The sequence below is a fragment of the Maniola jurtina genome, chromosome 9 (assembly GCF_905333055.1).
Source record: "Maniola jurtina chromosome 9, ilManJurt1.1, whole genome shotgun sequence".
Classification (NCBI taxonomy): domain Eukaryota; kingdom Metazoa; phylum Arthropoda; class Insecta; order Lepidoptera; family Nymphalidae; genus Maniola; species Maniola jurtina.
This window is the reverse complement of record NC_060037.1, coordinates 13,545,377-13,565,547: the sequence shown is the minus strand read 5'-3', so window position 1 is coordinate 13,565,547 and position 20,171 is coordinate 13,545,377. Positions and strand designations below refer to the sequence as shown.

Genomic DNA, 20,171 nt, shown 5'->3' with positions numbered 1-20,171 from the left:
CGTGTCGGGGGGTGTTGTAAATTTTTAATTCACACTTGTTCATAATACAATCCTTGAGAGAGAGAGAGCCGGAGAGGGCCAGACCTTCGTTATTTTATAAAACCTGAAAGTTGCTCCTCGTGTTGTTTCCAAAAACGGGAAAAACGATCAGCGACTATTAAGTTTGAATCATGCTTGATTAGGTAGGTATATTATTTAGTTGCTATAATTTCACATAGAAGTGTAATTATACCTACCTGTTACTACATACTACATTACATTACATTCGACAGTTCGAAATACCGTGGTAGGCATTAGGTATACATTATACATAATTCGAATTCCAGTGCATTTAAGGCAGATCTACAATATTGTAGTGTGCCAGACGTTCGTTATTTTATTAAAACTGAAAGTTTATTAGTAAGTTCAGTAACTATGAAGTTTGGATCAGACGCCCTTAAAGGTTAAAAGTTTATGGCTGCCTGGCAGGGGGTTGCCACGATACAAAGTAACTGGCAATGCATGTCGTTATTAATAATACTATTCCGAAGACAATATAAAAAAATCTGACTTTACACTTTGACGTAAGATTTTTTACATCTTTATTACCAGTTATCTGGGAGATAACTGGCCACCATAATCCAAACTTCATAATCGCTGATCGTTCCTCCCGGTGCTGGGGACAATACGCAGAGAAACTTTCAGCTTTTATTAAACAACGAAGGTCTGGCACGCGCTGGCTCTCTCTATTGCTCCATAGAACACTGACTAAGTCATTCAACGTTGAGTCAGTGTCCACGTTTCATCTCCATGCGTCAGTAATCATTTAGGATATTGAAATGCTCTGCCTAGATATTAATTATTGCTATTATATTATGCTACATAATTATTATGTCTCATATCACATAATGCACGCATAATTAAGCTAACCAAGTCCACTTTGGTGTCTACTGTTAATTAATTGAATCAATTAGGTGTAACCTAACTCACTCAAACGCCGCTTTGGCATCTTGTTACCGTTTAGTTTACGTCCATATTATGCTGATTTTAACGGTATTATTATCTCCAATTAATACGGACGGACGGACGGACAGACAGACAGACAATAAAGTGATCCTTCCTATAAGGGTTCCGTTTGTCTTTTGAGGTACGGAACCCTAAAAATATTCTAACAGAGACAGCGGACATCGCCGGCCCACTTCTGAGCACGAGTCCCCTCTCACAATGAAAAGGTCGGGGCCATAGTCCACCACGCTGAATAGGTGCGGATTGGCAAACTAATTATCTACTAAACTAATACAATAATTCACGTCAACACTTAGGTACGTGTTTCTTCATGTAAATCAACTAAACAGTATTTTGATGGAATGTGAAAGCACTTTACACTTGCGATAAATATTTCATTATAAACAGTCTGTTCTAAAAGATCACAAATATGCAGTATATATTTTGATACTATAAATATAATGATACCTACTCATAATTCTATCGCCTATCACATTCGCCCACTCGTTACAACCAATGCAGAAATTGGCTTTGTTCCTAGTTTATATTGTTTCAGATTTTCGATATAATATTATGCGATACTCCTATGACTCTCTCAGTTATACTATCTTATAATATATATGTAATATATATAAAGGAGTTTCCCTGAGGGATAAGATCCGAAATGAGGAGATTCGCAGGAGAACCAAGGCCACTGACATAGCCCAAACTATTAGCAAGCTGAAGTGGCAGTGGGCAGGCCATGTCTGTCGTAGAGGCGATGGCCGTCGGAGCCGGAAAGTCCTTGAGTGGAGACTGCGTTTAAGCAAGCTTAGTGTGGGACGCCCGCCAGCACGATGGACCGACGATATAAAGCGGCTGGCGGGAAGTGGCTGGATAAGAAGGGCTGAGGACCTGGTGTGGTGGCGCTCTATAGGGAAGGCCTATGTCCAACAGTGGACGTCCACAGGCTGATGATGATGACGATGATGTATAAAGGAAAAGCTGACTGACTGATCTTGGACGGAACGAGCTGAAATTTGGCATGCAGATAGCTATTATAATGTACGATTTTTGAAAATACAACTACTAAAGGAGTAAAATAGAGATTTGAGTGTAGTTCACGCGGATAAAGTCGCGGGTGTAAGCTAGCTACTTATACTTGTAATCCTAGACCTAGTAATACGAGTAAATATACACAGTAGGTATACACAGTGTATGGGTAAATGATTTAAGCAAAGTGCGCCGTAGCCTGTCCTAGGAGCTAATCTCATAACCGGGATCGAGTTAGCTTCACGTCTAATATGATCTTGCATGCATCGGATATGCCATTCTATGGGATATGCACTATTGCTATTTCAGGCTTAGTATAGTGTAGTTAGTATTTTAGCGTTGTGGTTAAAATGTCGCAGCCTCCTGGGATCCAAGGCTCGCACTGTATGTATCTGAATTTTCGGAGCTATGTTTATCAAAACAACGTGAGAAAATTTGCATTCCAACAAAACCACTTGTTTCGCTCGCACTATTAAAGGCAATTAATGTTTCTTATGTACCTATTAATGTATAGCATGCCGGATTGTAGCATGCTGTCGCTTGGGTAAACGCGTGGAAAGGGAAAAGCTATCGGGCAGATAAAATACTTTCCCTCTTACTATATTAGTATTTTTTTATAAAAAATAGCAAGCAAACGAGTAGATGGGTCACCTGGTGTTAATTGATTACCGCCGCCCATGAACATTTGCAGCACCAGAGATACCGCCGATGCGTTGCCGACCTTTCAGGATTTGTATAGTATTTAATTAGTATGGATTCTAGGGAAATCAGCTTCAGGGTTCACTTACATGAGCATGTAGAATACACACAGCAAACAGCAGCACCATGCTACAGAGCAATGTAACGCAGAGTGCTGACATGAAGAGGGCGTGTTTGAGCCGCACGCAGTATCGTCTGTAGAGGGCCTCCAGTTCCAGCTCTGTGCCCTCCTCCTCTGTGGACAAACGAAAAATATTTATTACTTTCAGGAGCTACAATGCCACAGACAGATAAACAGATACACACGTCAAACTTATAACACTCCTCTTTTTGGGTCGGGGGTTAAAAATTGTTTGATCCATATGATCAAACCATTTTCTTTACATCAAAGGAGTCGTTACCAACCCATCGCTGTTTTACTACTTAGCATGGGTTTCCTCTCAGAACGAGGAGGGTATAAGGCACACTCCGCTCCGCTTAGCCTCCGCTCCACTTACACAGTTTCCACTGATGCGGAGTGATGATTTCTAGCAGTGCTTGGCCAATTCACGATCCGCTCCGCTCCACTCCACCCAGCTCCGCAAACGCACCCTAAGTATTGTTGTGAGCATAAATCAACAATATCATATTTTATACTTACTCAATGAATGTTTAGTTACATAACGAATTCCAGTGCTTACTCGTAACTTAGTTAGGTTTAATCACTTTTGTTTACTTGGACTTGCTATTTGCAACTTTGAAGTTACTTCTACTACAATATCGCTGCGAAACTTCGCCGAAATCCACGTGTTCTTTCTATTCATTTCACGTAGGTACAGCGTCTGTTCGTTATCTACGAAGATGTTTGGTTTGGGAAGCTTTGCTGACATTTCGCTGGGAAGAAAACTTTCTCTAGAAAGATCTTTTTAACCCTCGACCCAAAATGAGGGGTGTTACAAGTTTGATGTGTGTATATGTCTGTGGCATCGTAGGTCCTAAACTAATGAACCGATTTTAATTTAGTTGATATAAGGTGGCTTGATCGAAAGTGTGCTTAGCTATGATCCAAGAAAATCGGTTCAGCCGTTTGAAAGTTATCAGCTCTTTTCTAGTTACTGTAACCTTCACTTGCCGGGGTGTTATAAATTTTTAATTTACACTTGTTAAAATAAAGAAAGAAGATTAAGATTAAAGTACTTTGAGCTACTGACCTAGCTCGCATCACTAAACTTCTAAACGGTTTTTTTTTATTTATTTATTTAAGGGCTTTTATACATTTCAAAATTTTAAAATTTTCTAAACGTTGTTTTACGTCGCAGCAATAACATATATTGACAACACGGCATTTTACAAGTGGAAACATTTAATAGCATGCCGAAATATAATGGCTTTAGAGCCAATCCAATGCCCTAAGGTACTATGACTTTGTACTGAAGGCGTAATGCAACCGTCTTGGAGACAGCGCAAATGCAGCCTTTCAACCGCACTTCAGTGGTTGAAACGAATGACTAACCCCATATAAATACTAGCTTTTATGAGAGTTATTTCTTTAATCGCACAATAGTGGAGTACAACGAGTGGCTACTGCCACAATAAAGCTCTTGTATTATGACCTATTTTTGAGAATGATGTTTGTTTACTGTTATTTAGGTTTCTCTGGCGTAAATGAAGCTTTATCACACGATCGTGCAGCAGTGTTGCGAGTTGTGATTTTATTCTGTATTTGAAATAGATCCTTCTAGAGACAGTTTGTATTTTTAACCTCCGACCCAAAAAGTGGGGTGTTATAAGTTTGACGTGTGTATCTGTGTATCTGTCTGTGGCAACGTAACTCCTAAACTAATGAACCGATTTTAATTTAGTTTTTTTTTTGTTTGAAAGGTGGCTTGATCGAGAGTGTTCTTAGCTATAATTCAAGAAAATCGGTTCAGCCGTTTGATAGTTATCAGCTCTTTTCTAGTTACTTTTATCTTCACTTGTCGGGGTGTTATAATTTTTAAATTTATACTTGTATTGTCATAAAACGCACATAACTAGGCATACTATACGAAGCGTAAGTAAACTTAATAATATGTATGTATATGTATGTCTATCTAGGTGTGATTTAGAATCATAAAAGATTTACAGGCTTTTTTCCTTTTTCTGAACATCCTGTTAAAAGCGTTCGCGGGGATAAAAACATCAAAATAAAACCCCTAAATAAGCTGATATGACATAACTCTCTTAATGGTGACATTGAAAAAGCTTTCCAAATATGAACACAAAATATTTTCGGTTTTTGCCAGACATTTTCAGCTTTAGCCATAAATGCGCTTTGAAATCCATACCAACTAATATTAAAAATCCTAAATTGTAGGTTTGTCTATTCATCCAACTAATTTCGAATGAAAAAAGCAAGTTTAAGATACCTTAGCATGTAGGTAAGTCTGCATTATATAAAAAAAAAAGATTCCGATGAATTGAGAACCTCCTCCTTTTTTGGAAGTCGGTTAAAAAGGAAAAGCTGACTGACTAACTGACTGATTGATCTATCAACGCACAGCTTAAACTACTGGACTGATCTGGCTGAAATTTGGTATGCAGATAGCTATTATAGTGTAGACATCCGCTAGGATTTTTGAAAATTCAATCCCATAAGGGGCAGTTAACAGGGTTTTGAAATTTGTGTAGTCCACGTGGACGATGTCACGGGCACTAGCTAGTATGGCTAACATATTATAAACTAGCCGATGCCAGCGAGTTGGCCCGCGTGGATTTAGGTTTTTCGAAATCCCGTGGGAACTCTTTCATTTTCCGGGATAAAAAGTAGCCTATGAGCTAATCCAGGATATTATCTATCTCCATTCCAAATACGAGCCAAATCCGCCTATTAGTTTTTGCGTGAAGGAATAACAAACATACACACAAACACACACACATACACACAAACTTTCGCCTTTATAATATTAAGTGTGAAGTGTGATTAAATAAATAAACCCTTTTCAGGATCGCTTATTCGAATCCAAAATGAGATTAATGTGTCCGCGTAATATACTTACTGGATTCGTTTCAAAGGCTTACTGGTAGTTTATTTTTGAATTAGTTTCCCTTCTCGTACATTTGTAAAACAAATAAGTTTTAATATAATAAGGATCCTCTGGGATCTAATGTTTAATTCCCTATTAAGAGTGCCATGAGAAGATTTACATGGTTGGATGGATGGAGGGGTTTATTTAATTTAATTAACACTTAAGGGTGCCATTCTAGCATCTTGGGACCCCGACTCTATCGGTTTTTCGTATTATATGCCCTGCCCATTGCCACTAAAGCTTCGCAACCGTTATCGCAAGCTATGTTGATTACTCTGGTTCGCCTATGGACCTCCTGCTCGTGCAGGAAAGTGTAACGTTGGCAGACCCTCACTAGGGCTAGGTGGACCTCAATTGAATCACAGGTGGAATCAGGCGGTACAAAACCGCGACGTGTGGTCCCTACATGAGACTTATTATGTCCAGTTCTGCCGTCCTAACGAAGAGAGCAATAACTAGGTTTCGACTACTTTCAAGATATTCGCGGTTATGATTAGCTACTTACAAATCGTAATATTACATATTGCAGTTTTGATAACCAACAGAACCGAAACTACTGAAGATACAAAAAAGACGTCAAAGGCGAAAATATAGAGCTCATTTTCCTGATTACCGTAACGAAGAGAGCAATAACTAGGTTTCGACTACTTTCGAGATATTCGCGGTTATGATTTGCTACTTACAAATCGTAATATTACATATTGCAGTTTTGATAACCAACAGAACCGAAACTACTGAAGATACAAAAAAGACGTCTAAGGCGAAAATATAGAGCTCATTTTCCTGATTACTGATATGGTCTTAAGTCAATTTGCCCAAAAACTCGACTTATTGCACTCTTTGTTAGGACGGCAGAGTAGTGGACCGTTGGACGTTTATCGATTGACGATGATCATGATGACAAATACTAAAGGCATATAACATAGATTGAAGAACTATTAAAGACGTTGATATGCTTGAATCGTGACTGCACGCCGGAGAATGCAGCGTGGTACTACCCGGGGTATAGAGGTTCCCAAAGACTCGTTTTACATCCATTCATTTGTACGGGGTGGTCTACCCCCGACCCCGTACAAATGGACTGATGTAAAAGAGTCGTTGGGATTTGGGAACCACTAGCCACTAGTTCTGTGGAGCTGAGATTCTTGCAAGAGACGTCCAGCAGTGGAAGTCTATTAGTAGGAACGATAAGGCAAGCTAGTACACAACTTAAAGGCCGATTCACACCAATTGCGTATGCAGCACGTACACGTGACACGTGCGTAGTGACGCGCGTGAACCAATAGATTTCATTTTTAGTAAATGAAGCAAAAAAAAATTCGAAATGAATGAAAGACAAAAAAAGAAATACGAAAAAAAATATGTAGTCGTTTACACACTGGCATATTTTGGCAGTGAAAATTCTGTCCAGCAGAATTGAGATATTTTATCTAATCTCAGGCTTTGAACCTGAATTTTTTTGTCATATTAGATGAGACGTGTGATAATGTCATTTACCTTAAAAGCTGCTTTTATGTGGTTTTTATTTCTGTAAATTTAGCAGGCGTAGCATGCTAACTACAACCTTGTTAATCGGAAATGACATTGAGATAGGATTTTTTTTTTAATATAAATATTATATAAAAGTAAAAGGTAACTTTAAGATTGTCGAACTGATCTATGGCATAGCTGAAATTTGGCATGGAGATAGCTATTAAAGGATTTTTTCAAATTTCGATACCTACTAAGAGGTAAATAAGGGTATGTTTGTCGTCAACTCCTAAGGGCGTTCCTAAGCGGGTGGTTGAGGAAAGCGAAGGACCGTGTTTAGTGGCGCGCTCTTGGAAAGGCATTTATGTCCAGCTGTGGACGCATACAGGCTGATGAAATAGAATGAAACATAGTATAGAGCCTCGATAGCTCAATGGTGACAGGAGCGGACTGAAATCCAAAAGGTCGCCGGTTCGAACCCAACCCGTTGCACTATTGTCGTGCCTACTCCTAGCACAAGCTTTACGCTTAGTTGGAGGGGAAAGGGGAATACTAGTCTGCATGAGAAGCATATTTTATTGAGCAAAAAGGCGTGCCTCCACGAAATTACCACTCCTTTATTACAGTTGCTACCATTTACGACTCACAGAAAGACATTAAGGCGATTGAAATCGTGTTCCGGAATATGATATTTTTTAACCTTTTTGGGTATTACACTTCTGTTTTCGTATATCTAGGCCTTGTTTGAAGGACGTTTTGACTTCCTCTTTATCAAAGAACTTAGTGAAAATATACTCTCTTGTAAGTAAGACGTCCGGAGATTTGGTTGTGTCAATGGAAAATAAAAAATAATCTATACTATAATTAATGTTATAAAAACGAAAGCGTGTCTGTTTCGGTCCATCTGTTTAATCGTTTTTGACGTTTGGTACAGGGATAGCCTGTATCACAAAGAAGGATTTTATTCCGGAAAATCAAAGAGTTCCAGAACGGGATTCTAAATAAACCTAAATCCATATAGACGATATCGTAGGCCTTTCTAATTGGTGCTTCCTGGAGCCGGATATAGGCTACTTTTCATCCCGGAAAATCAGAGTTTCCACTGGATTTAAAAACTAAATCTGCGCGGAGATCATATAGTTTTATTTTAATTTAGGAGAATAATATAAACACAATTAATTTTAAAATAAATAAATTCCGTTAGCGAGCTCAACGGCCTACAAATTGAAATAGAAAATATTCCGCCACAACATAACTTTGGATAGGTTCCAAATATTTGTGGATAAAAAGCCCTGAAGAGAACGAGTGAAGCCCTATTCTATCCTATATTATATCCTCGGAGGCGGATACATCAGGATGGCGCTAATCAATGTTGATCCGTCCGTCCAGTAGTCCCGGGTGCTTGGACACCTGGGTGTGAGTGGCTGGAGCAATTTCTTTTTTTTTTTAATACGAGCAAACGAGCAGATTGGTCACCTGATGTTAAGTGATTACCGCCGCTCATGAACATTTGCAGCTCCAGAGGTACCGCCGATGCGTTACCGGACTTTCAGGAATTTGCTTCAGGAATTTCAGGAATTTGTTGGTCCGCCCGTTGAATAACCCCATGTTGTAATCTAGTGGGAACACCGCCGATGGGAGTTGATTCCACTTGCATGTGCGTGGTAAAAAGGATCTAAATTACGTATATAGAAAAGGAAAACTTATAGCAGCAATTAAAGTATATATTCTGAGAAAATTTCAACTCACTATCTATTACGGTTCACGAGATACAGCCCGCTGACAGTCAGACGGACGGACGGACAGCGGAAGCTTTGTAATGGTAATAGGATCCCGTTGGCACCCGTTGGGTACGGATTTACGGAACCCTAATAAAATTAGAGGCATTTTTGATAGTAAAGTCCGTTTATATTCCAGTGTGTGTATACTCTTTGTCAAGTTACTTAATTGACTTTCGCAAGCAATTAAACTGGCGAATGAAAAAATCGACGCTCGCTAACGAAGTATAAAGTCAAATGGACCGAATAATAGGTATTGAGTGCAGGGTTAAATAATTTTTATAACGTTTTTAAAGCGGTCCTCGTGATTCGTGGCCATGAGAATAAAAACACGCTAAAAACAGACTTTAGTTTCAGAATATTATTATAATTAATCTTCTGTAATGAAACTGTAATTAAAGGGGATGCCCATATATTTAAAAAGTATAATAGAATGCCTATTTGATAAGATACCGGACAAATACGAGTTGGACTCGTCCACCGAGGGTCCCGTAGCTTGGAAAGAAACGTATCGTATGTGGATATGTGTGAAAAGTCTCTTTTTTACTATTTTGGTACGCAACCCTGAAAATTGTGATCAAAACAGAGTAATAATTTGTCTTTTTTCCTTCTGACTTTTAGTACCTACCGCGCAATGTAAAAAAAAGGATTTATGTTCGAATTATTAACTAGGTAATATAAATTTTTGAAGGTTCTTAAGTAATAAAATTTTAAATTGTACCTACTAAGTATTAATGTATTAATTTAATATAAGTAGATACTGTATTAAAATGATGATGTTTTTTACGCTGAGACAAGAGTGAAGAGCTGGCTTAAAATGAGTCAATACACGATGTTACATTGACTCTTCACTTTGACACTGCAATAGTCTCCCAAGGTGAAAATAGTTAATGAATGTAACCAACGACTTTGGCTGAAGACCAACTTGAGTTACCGTTAATTCTGTCCATGATGACCTTTAAACTCAAAGGATTAAAGTTTAAATTCGTCTGAACTTATGTTTAATAGTTTTGTTAGAGATAATAGCTGTATTGTTTGGCTTAGTTGAATGCGATTAATTGTTTTGATATTACGTTTATTTCCTCTTACCTTTTATAGGGGGGTTTAATGGTGAATTATAATATGATTTTTAGTTCACAATTTCAAGGTGCAAGGATACTATAAAATAATATCTGTACCTTTTATAGGAGGTTTTAGTGATGAATTATGTTTTTTTTATTAACTCATTCTGAGTTGTCTGAAGGAGATCACTTTAGTGATAAGGTCGCCCTTTGTTTTCTTTGTTTCTTGGATTTTATTTTTATACGGTTAGCGGACAGTAAGTTCTTATATAATATTTTTTTATACTTACTTGATACAAGTTAGCCGTTGACTGCGATCTCACCTGATGGTAAGTGATGATGCAGTTTAAGATGGAAGCGGGGCTAACTTGGAAGAGGTATGGCAATTTGAATTAAATTAAGTTTTTAGAATGAAAATTTGAAGGATATTTACCTATATGATCTGTTTTGTATAAGAATATTTTACCTACTGGTACGTCAAAGGAAGGTGGAAAATGGTGGAATAAAGGAAAATCTTAAAAAGTCACACAATCCGAACTTGGTTTTTTTGGATATCGCCACTGATCATGATTTTAAACTTTTAAAATTAAGTAACATAAATTTTTGTTGACTTAATCTCTACCTAATGACTAATGAGTATACTATTTTGTACTCAAAATTATACACTCTTAGATTAGATAAAATATTACAAGTAGACCCACGCGTGATCATGCCGCTTCTATTACTTTATTAAGAGGGGTCTCTCCGTCACTCGCTCCATACAAACATAATTCGTCTCTCATTGGAATACTAACCAATCATACTCAATGGAATTTTGTAGAAACGTTCCGGGAACTAATATCTATGCCTGTGGTTTTCCAGATTTCCGTTAAAATATTCGGTTTCAAAGTTACGCTGTCTTAAAAATTCACATACAAATCTTTGAGCCCCTGCTGTAATTTTAAAACCACATATTTCTAGAAAAATTTAAAACACCACAGACACAGATATTAGTTTCTAGAGTATGTCTGCAAAATTTCATGGACTTTGGTTGTTTAATATTCAAATGAAATTGGGACTACGATTGTATGGAGTAAGTGACGGAGAGAGCCCTGTTAATATCATGTTATAATATCTAGATAACGATTTATATGGTCCAAATATAACACCCCTCATTTCCCTGCGGCTAAAATATAACAGTGTTATTACATTTCATGGAAAAGACGATCAGCTGAAAATACAAAAAACAAAACCGGTCTAGTGAGAGTCGGGCCTCGCTCTTTCGAGGTTCCGTACATGATAATTATAATTATAAACATCATATTTTGGGTGTATGAAATAGTTCTTTTACGAGCTAGAACATCGCAAAATTCCACTCATTTTAAAACCCAAAATTTTAAATGTAGAAGCAGGCGCTATTTTGCGGAAGTCCATGACATACAAGGAACCGAAACCTTAATTTGCTATAATCCGCCAAACCAAAGAAATCTGTATAGTGCAACTTGCTTGCTGGCTTTTCCTGCATGTTTATCAGTGGGAGGGCGGGTGGTGCATGTCGCATGCTGCATGTTGCATCATACAAATTTCTTTGGTTTGGCGGATTATAGCAAATTAAGCTTTTGGTTCCTTGTAGGTACTCAATTTTTATTTTATTTTTTGCCACTTTAACCGCATGATTAGTATAATATATGGCATATTACAGCTTTCTAGTACTTAATAGTCTCTGAGCTAAACCGCGGACGTACAGACAGACACGGATATGACGAAACTATTTGGGTTCGTTGTTTACTATGGAATCCTAAAAAAGGACGCATGTGTAAATAACGTTTCACGAATAAAACAAAAAATGAAAATTAAAACGTCATTTTAATTTTTAACAGAACGTTCCTAATACTTCCTATGGTATGCATTTTATAGACCTCTACGCATATGCTACGCTGTAGAGCTTTCTCTACGAAAAACCGATCGCAAGTAGAAATTCAATAACAACCAACGTTCCAATACATTTATTCATTGAATTCAAAATATTTTCTGAAGGCTATAAATTTATTTAATTTATTATCAGTTTAATATGCTAATTAAATAAATTATTCACAACAAAAATGAATTTGTACAGCCTCAAATTATATTAATGTCAGTTGCCTACGACTTTGTCCACGTGAAATTTTATTTTTTGGTTTTATAGGTTTTTAATATACTTAGGTACTTAGTTAATATTCTCTTAACCACATAAGCTCTTTAAACATTCTCTGTTTATAAGGCTTACAAAAAAAAAACAACTCCTTCATACTAATATTACAATATTATGTATTAATACAATATATAATATATAATAATAAATAAATAGAAAGTGTGTTTATTTATTTGTTTATTTGTCATTCCTGCACGTCCTGCATTTTTGGCATAGAGATAGTTAAAAGAAAGTAAAGTAATATAGGCTACTTTTTATCCCGGAAAATCAAAGAGTTCACGCGGGATTTCTAAAAACCTAAATACACGCGAACGAAGTCGCGCGCATCAGCTAGTATCTAATAAACCCTTATTACTACTCAAAGGCATGCAAACCCAATGAAAATTTAAACGCAATCTTGAATTTAAATTTTTAAATTCGCAATTTTACCTTCAATACTTTCTTCGGTGTCCATTTCGGCCATTTTTCCAATTATTTATGATTAAATGGAGCCTAATAATTAATTTAAAAACATTTTAAACCTTAGAAATGGTTCACACTTTATGGTAAAGAAAGTTTAAGTAACTTTAGCTCGCGAAGTTTTGGAGGGAATTTGCATACGACAGCACGACCGTCCCCTTCCAGAATTCGAGACATACTGGTTGGATGGTATGGGGAAAATGCTTTCAATGGAAAACACTTGTAGGAAAACGATCGCATAATAAAGTTGAAAAGGTACTGAAAGTTCTTTGAAACTTTATTTAGGGTGGTTTGGGGTACAAAAATAAAGCTTAAAAACATAACTCAGTGACTCAGTGATAATTAATAATAGGTCAAAAGTTCGCAACTTGCAAGTTAATAGAAATAGACAAATGCGTGAATTTTTTTTTTCTAGTCTTTATTTACTTACTTGTATAGGTGAATACTTACTTGTATAGCTACATATTATATACAGATGGTGCAAATTTTAGTTCTTTCGAGTTACTATAATATTATTGTCTTAGGTAGATATTAAAATTAAACTATTTTCTTAAATTTTCTTGGACTGTACGTGTTTCCAGTAAAGTGTTTACTAAAAAAGTTACCACTTATCCGTTTAGTAACGTTACATATTACTAGCAAGCTGCCCCGGCTTCGCACAGTTGCTATTTTTATTGAGGATTTTCCAAGGGATTTTCCATTCATTCATACATCCTGGTCATCAATTTAGTACTAGATTTTTTAACGATGCCTTGTTCTAATTATTACGAATACAACAAAAAAAAACATGTCAAATTGATCAAACTACATATTCTCGAGCACATACTGATCTTTCATACTTGTATTTACATGCGGTAATTTATTTTCATTTATATAAATTCCGTTCCTCTATAAGAGATTATGTTTATTAATTATTACTATAAGTGTATTTTACAAGTAAACTAAATATTTACAACAAACTATTGGATATCACGACGACTGAGGGCTAAGCCAAAATGATTTCTAGAAAATCTATAAGATTCTGTACACACGTGAAAAAATTGATGAAAATCTATAGACGATTTCAATATCGTTTCGCGCCCGACCGGTATTGTGATGCCTTTTCCTTTGATCTCTGGTAAACAGAGTTTGAAAAACTCTGTAATACAAGACTATTGTGAAATAGGATTTTTCTCACGAGAATTTGATACTTACCTACGTTAGGTGAAAGAGCAGTAAAGCGCTAACTTATGATCGATAAAAAAAAAGATTTAGCCTTAAATCTAAATTGAAACTAAAAAAAAACATTAAAAACCAAAATAAATTAAATTAAATCTAAAACGACATCGAGACCACCGCAGCGAGGCCTTGTACCCAAGATGCTGGCAGTATTACCCCTTTGGATGGCCAAGCAGATTCTTTGCCCAAAGTAGCTGCCAGCTCTCGGGTCCCCGGTTGACTCGATAACCCTTTTCGAAATCTCCTCAAAAAGTATTTATAATTATTATTATTATTTATTCAAATTAGATACCATTGTACACTTTTTGATTGTCAATTGAATTTGTATCTGAATGTAAGTGAACTACGACACATTTGTAGAGCACTATAATAACTCTCATACTCTTGTGCATTTCTCATGTCTGATACTAGATCAGCGAGTTCCATTCTTTCATCTGCAAATGACAATCTCCAGGTCCTTTATTTCTAACCCCCGACCCAAAAAGAGGGGTGTTATAAGTTTGACGTGTGTATCTGTGTATCTGTCTGTGGCATTGTAGCTCCTAAACTAAAGAACCGTTTTTAATTTAGTTTTTTTTTTTTGTTTGAAAGGTGGCTTGACCGAGAGTGTTCTTAGCTATTATCCAAGAAAATCGGTTCAGCCGTTTGAAAGTTATCAGCTATTTTCTAGTTACTCTAACCTTCACTTGTCGGGGGTGTTATAAATTTTTAATTTACACTTGTTTCTATTTTTAATTGTGTGACAGAACTTATCGAAACTGTCGTAAAGGAATTACGTGGGCAATAGACCAAATACCGACAAACTCTGCTGAACGAAATACCTACCTACTTAAATTAGCACATAAATTACTTGTGCCCAGTCTCGAGCATAATCTCTATAGACGGCTATTTTTGTTTGATTGTCAGACGCAGATGTTAGAAAAATACGTACGAATAAATCGATCGAATAAAATCATCTGTTATGAAGATGAATATTCATAAAAAAATATTTGAAAGAAGGCAGAATTCCTAATTAATGTAGGTCTAATCCATAGATAGCCGTGATAGCCCAGTGGTTAAGACGTCCGTGTCAGTGCGCGAGTCTGAGTCGCACTTGGTCGGTTTTTTTGCTATCTACCTACCAAATTTCATGATTTTAGGGCAACAGGAAGTACCCCATAGGTTTTCTTGACAGACACGACGGACAGACCAACAGACGGACAGACGGAGAGACAGCGAGGCAGAAATGGTTCCTTTTGAAGAACGGAACCTTAAAAGTATCCCGTCTAATTAAACTGATAAAAAGTGTAAGGACTTTCTCGGCGAAGCTTCCAGTAATGAGATTCCTAATCAATGACAACCTATTATAAAAGATAAATCAGAGAGACTGGATTTTTTCTCCCTTTAAACAGTCGTCGTGTAGGCGTTTGAGCTTTTACTCGCTAATTTACGATGAATTAAGATTGATTAAAGAAAAACCGTGCAACGATTATGTACGTAAAAAGGAAATATTACATTTCTTGAATTCGAATCTAACTTACCATTTAAAACTAGAACACTTGGGTCACATTTGTAGAATACTATATCTTCTACTCTCATGCGTTTTTATTTCTGTCGGTTCGTCTCGTAGCATGAATTATATATGTATATGAATAGAGAAAGAGCCAACGCGTGCCAGACCTTCGCTATTTTATAAAAGTTGAAAGTTTCTGTGCGTATTGTCCTCAACACAGGGAAGAACGATTAGCAACTATGAAGTTTGTACCATGATGGCTTTGCACAAGGGTGCAACCTACGCCTGCTAAGTTTAAGGAAACTTTTAAACTTTTAGGGCGTCTGGCAGGTAGTTGCCACGACACTAAGTGCCTGGCAATGCATGGCGTGATTTCTAATGTTATTCCGAAGAAAATATAAAAAAATTAGACTGTATACTTTGACGTAAGATTTTTGTACACCTTTATTAGGTACCTGTTATCTCCCAAAGCCACCATGATCCGAACTTCTTAGTCGCTGATCGTTCGTTCTTCCGTGTTGAAGATAATATGAAACTTTCAGTTTTTATTAAATAACGAAGGTCTGGCACGCGCTGGCTCTTAGCCCAATACTCGATACGACCTACGTGCCTACCTGTATCTCTTTGGTTAAAATGCTACAGATTTTCGTTAAGAGGGGTCTCTCCGTCATTCGCTTCATACAAACATAGTTCCAATTTCATTTGAATATTAAGCAACCAAAGTCCATGAAATTTTGCAGACATATTCTAGAAACTAATATCTATGTCTGTGGTTTTCCAGATTTCTGTTAAAATATTCGGTTTCAAAATTACGCGGTCTTAAAAATTTTCATACAAATCTTTGAGCCCCTGTAATTTTAAAACTACATATTTTTAGATTAAGTGACGGAGAGAGCCCTGTTAAATAAACAAACAGGACTATTTACGTCACATAACCTGTCCGCACGTACTCATATGTTTACGGCTAAGCTAAAGGGGATCAACAAATTGCAGTGGAGCTATAAGCTGAGATTACGTTAGTACTGACCTTCCTGACGCTAATGTCCCCTAGTAATAACATTGGATGTCCCTTAAAGTACATCATGGGTAGACGTACACCTTTTTGCGGAAAAAATCGGGTTTCTTTCTCTATCATAGCATAAATAAATTCAATTTATTGCCGGTCAGAGATTCATACAATGATTCATTGAAAGAGATAATTTAAAAAACTCCCGACACAAAAACCTCTATAAGAAAACTAGAAAAGAGCTGATAACTTTCAAACGGCTGAACCGATTTTCATCGATTATAGCTAAGAACACTCTCGATCAAGCCACCTTTCAAACAAAAAAAACTTAGTTAAAATCGGTCCATTCGTTTAGGAGCTACACACATCAAACTTAGAACACCCCTCTTTTTGGGTCGGGGGTTAAAAACAAGAGGGAAACTTAAAACTCAAAAAAAAAACAAAAAATGTTAACAACATTGACAGCTTTGATAAGCGCGTAGTTGCTCCGGGATAGCCGGATAAAAGCCAAGTCAAAAGCATACCGTACTCAGGTATGGCGAATACCTGGCTCACAATTTTGCCGTAAAATTCTGTAACCTTACCCCTTCTGTTTTCCTTTTTTACTCTGTCACTAGAAATCTTTGTGATATTACAAACAGGATTTGTTAATTGGAATATATAGTTTATAACTGAACACTGAGTGGTTCGGAAAGCCCTTCCTACCGAGAAGAGCCAGCAAGAAACTCAGAATTAAAAACGAGGAGGCAAATTGCTTCGTACGTGACGTTGGAATTTCGATTCGGCGGAAACACCACTTTCTACGTCTCTAGCACGGTAATGTATGCACACTGGACATTAAAAAAACTGGAGCTATAGAAAGTCCTTGTTTCACAACAAAAGGTTATCCAGTGCAGTTCTATTCTAAGTAATCATGAGCTCAAACAAAACAAGTTTAGATGGGTTATATGAAATTCATCTGCAATTCAAACTTCCCACGCGCGCAGAGCAAGTTTGCGAGATGATTATTAAAATTCCATTGCATTTTCAAGCAGTCATAATAATGCTTTGGTACTAAGTTAATATAAAGAGTGATAGTCTAGCGCTTAAGACTTCGTTCTTCTATTTGAGGAATCCGAACAGAGCACAAACTTTTTGGAGTTATTCATTTTTTATTTGTAAAACTTTTTTGCACACACAAACATATATACGGAAAACATAAGAAGAAACCATACTAGATGGTGCAAAGGCGGCCTTAGAGTTATGTGCATTCTAAGCAATTAAATATTATATTGTCTTGCTTTAAATGTGAAGGAAAACATTGAGGAAAGACGGGCATTTTGGACCCGCCTTTGCGAAAACTTGCGGACATACCTGCCAAATACCCTATCAGTTTAAAAATATCACTTGCTGTGCTCAAAGGGGCTCAAAGGTTCACACAAATCGGCTGTAAAGCCCGTGTAACATTGAAACCTGGCAAATCACAGACACGGTATTTGCTTTTAGAACTTGTCTACAAAATCTCATTGATTAACCCCCGACCCAAATAGAGGGGTGTTATACCTAAGTTTGACGTGTGTATCTGTGTGTTTGTGTATCTCTCTGTAGCATCGTAGCTCTTAAACGAGTGAACCGATTTTGATTCAGTTTTTAATTGGAAAGCGCTGGGTAGCGCGCTGGGGAAACTTCTCTTAACAAATCTTGCGGCCGTCTCTTGGATTACAAGCTGACATCTGGCGTTCAAGGGCGAGGTACCTACTCAATAACAGCCGGGTTCCGTACTATCGTTACAGCCAAACTATTTTTGTAACGTTGACATCCGGGTGCTCATTAGCTTAGTATTCGATAAATTAATAGACTATTGACGCAATATCACACGGTTCTCATTAATTCCAGTTATTAATTAACCAATAAACCAAAGGAGTATGGGTTTTATGAACTGCCATACCCCTTCCACGTCAGTGCTTCCATCTTAGACTGCATAATTTACCATCAGGTGAGATTGCAATCAGGGGATAACTTTTATGTAAAAAAAAAAGTTAATTCTAGCGAGTTCATTTTAGCGAGAAATTGCTGTAAGTATATATTTTTTTTTCAAGTCAATTGTTGTAATTTTTAAGCAACGTAGGTGATGATGCAGCCTAAATTGAAGCAAGTTTATCTAAAAGGCGCCTATTTCCTTCTCCCTCCCGATAAGAAATGGGTGTAAAAAAAATAATTGCCTGAAAATAAACTATTATTATTATATATTATTATTATATTATTATAACAAATATGTTTAGGTACCTATATGTACCTACAGCTATTTCCCATCGTCATTTTCACGTCCAAAGCGCATGGTCAACGCCAAAATAACATCATGAGTAGGCATAACGGATATCTAGTATTAGACTTGCGAGTTGCGGTTGATATCATATTTATTTTATTACACACATCGGCGCACGAGGATCCGGGGTACATGAATGATGAAACAAGATGATACATCGTCCGCCCATTAAATCATTGGTTTGATTCGCGCGAAAGGAAATTTCGAATCTTCGTCGTAGTCGATTCTATACATTGCATTCATTCGTATTCAATTCTTCTTTCGTGATTCGTGAAAATACGATCCGTTGTGGCCGTCATATAAAACGCACGATCCGTCAAAATACGATTCCTAAAAATACGAATGAGTTCACATACGTTTTCTCGGATTTAAAAGGGTACAGTGGTAGCTAATACTCCGGGTTAACATATAGGGTAAGTAGTTTTTATCCCGAAAAAAAATAGGGATTCTTCGGGGATACAGGATCAAATTTTTTATCGATTTTACTCCATAACTCCGTCAAATCTGAACCGATTTTCACAATTTTACTTTTTTACTGTACTGTCGAGTTGGTACCATGTAAGTTTGGTGAAGATTTGAAGAACAGTTTCGGAAATAGAGGCCGAAACTCCTCAACGGGTAACAGCGAATCGATCGCGATCAGTCTATTTAGCTTAGTAGAAAGTAAACTCTTAGCCATAATACATAGCATATAGCATACAATACATTTTCATTCTTCCTTATTAGTAACAGGTTTGAATCCAGTAAAAAAAAATTGGCAGACGCCTAAATTTCTCAGTGTAATTCAACACAGGTTTCATTGTATTCAGAACAGTATAGTTAGTGAGTAGGCACATTCATACGCATATTCTGTCTATGGATGGGTAGGCTCCCCGTGCGAAGCCGAGGCGGTCAACTAGTCCTATATAAAGCCTCCTTTAGATAGCAAAAATCCAAGATGTCGGTTTGTAGGCACTTTACGAGAGGAGCGTTCCTCATTATGTCGGCGAGAGTTTTCAACAAGTGGCCAATAAAACTAAACGACTAATAAAAGCTTCTACTTAGAGTTTCATGCTCTATTCGGGTTATGTTTAGATGGACTATTCTTTATTATAATATAAAACTTATATTTCGTTATGTTTTTTATGTTAGTTATCTATAAAGTTTTGGTAAATGTAGCTTATAAGACTAGCGATGAACAAAGTTAATTTAACATAATATGGATGGAGGAAATAAATGTGGTTACCCAAGTTTTCTTCTCTCTCGCACATTCTAAAATTTTCAATGATGTGAAAGAATCAGACACTTTTAAACAAAGTTCAATAAACAATAAAATAACGTTCATTTTAGACATATTCTTATCGTATAGGTAGGTACTTACTTAGTTTTGATAGGAAAAAATGGTGATAAAAAATACTCAATGTTTTTACCAATTTTCTCTATGAAATACTACTGATATTGCAATAACAAT

The 20,171-nt window shown here is 36.7% G+C and overlaps 1 protein-coding gene and 1 long non-coding RNA gene across 5 annotated transcripts in view; one reads left to right on the top strand and one right to left on the bottom strand.

The window, feature by feature from the left end:
• The window catches only part of LOC123868152 (adenylate cyclase type 2-like), a 169,854-nt gene that overhangs the window by 126,787 nt on the left and 22,896 nt on the right, over nt 1-20,171 (bottom strand). For 3 of the 4 annotated variants that reach the window (XM_045910536.1, XM_045910540.1, XM_045910537.1), the window contains one exon: nt 2,805-2,950. In XM_045910536.1, the coding sequence (XP_045766492.1) occupies nt 2,805-2,950 (146 nt within the window). Of the gene's footprint in view, nt 1-2,804; nt 2,951-12,670; nt 12,859-20,171 lie in introns of those variants that run through there. The other variant, XM_045910538.1, reaches the window with a different exon arrangement.
• Nucleotides 1,336-19,256, top strand: LOC123868166. Its single transcript, XR_006796605.1, has 3 exons — nt 1,336-1,348; nt 4,399-4,400; nt 19,097-19,256. It is a non-coding gene; the product is annotated as an uncharacterized LOC123868166 (long non-coding RNA).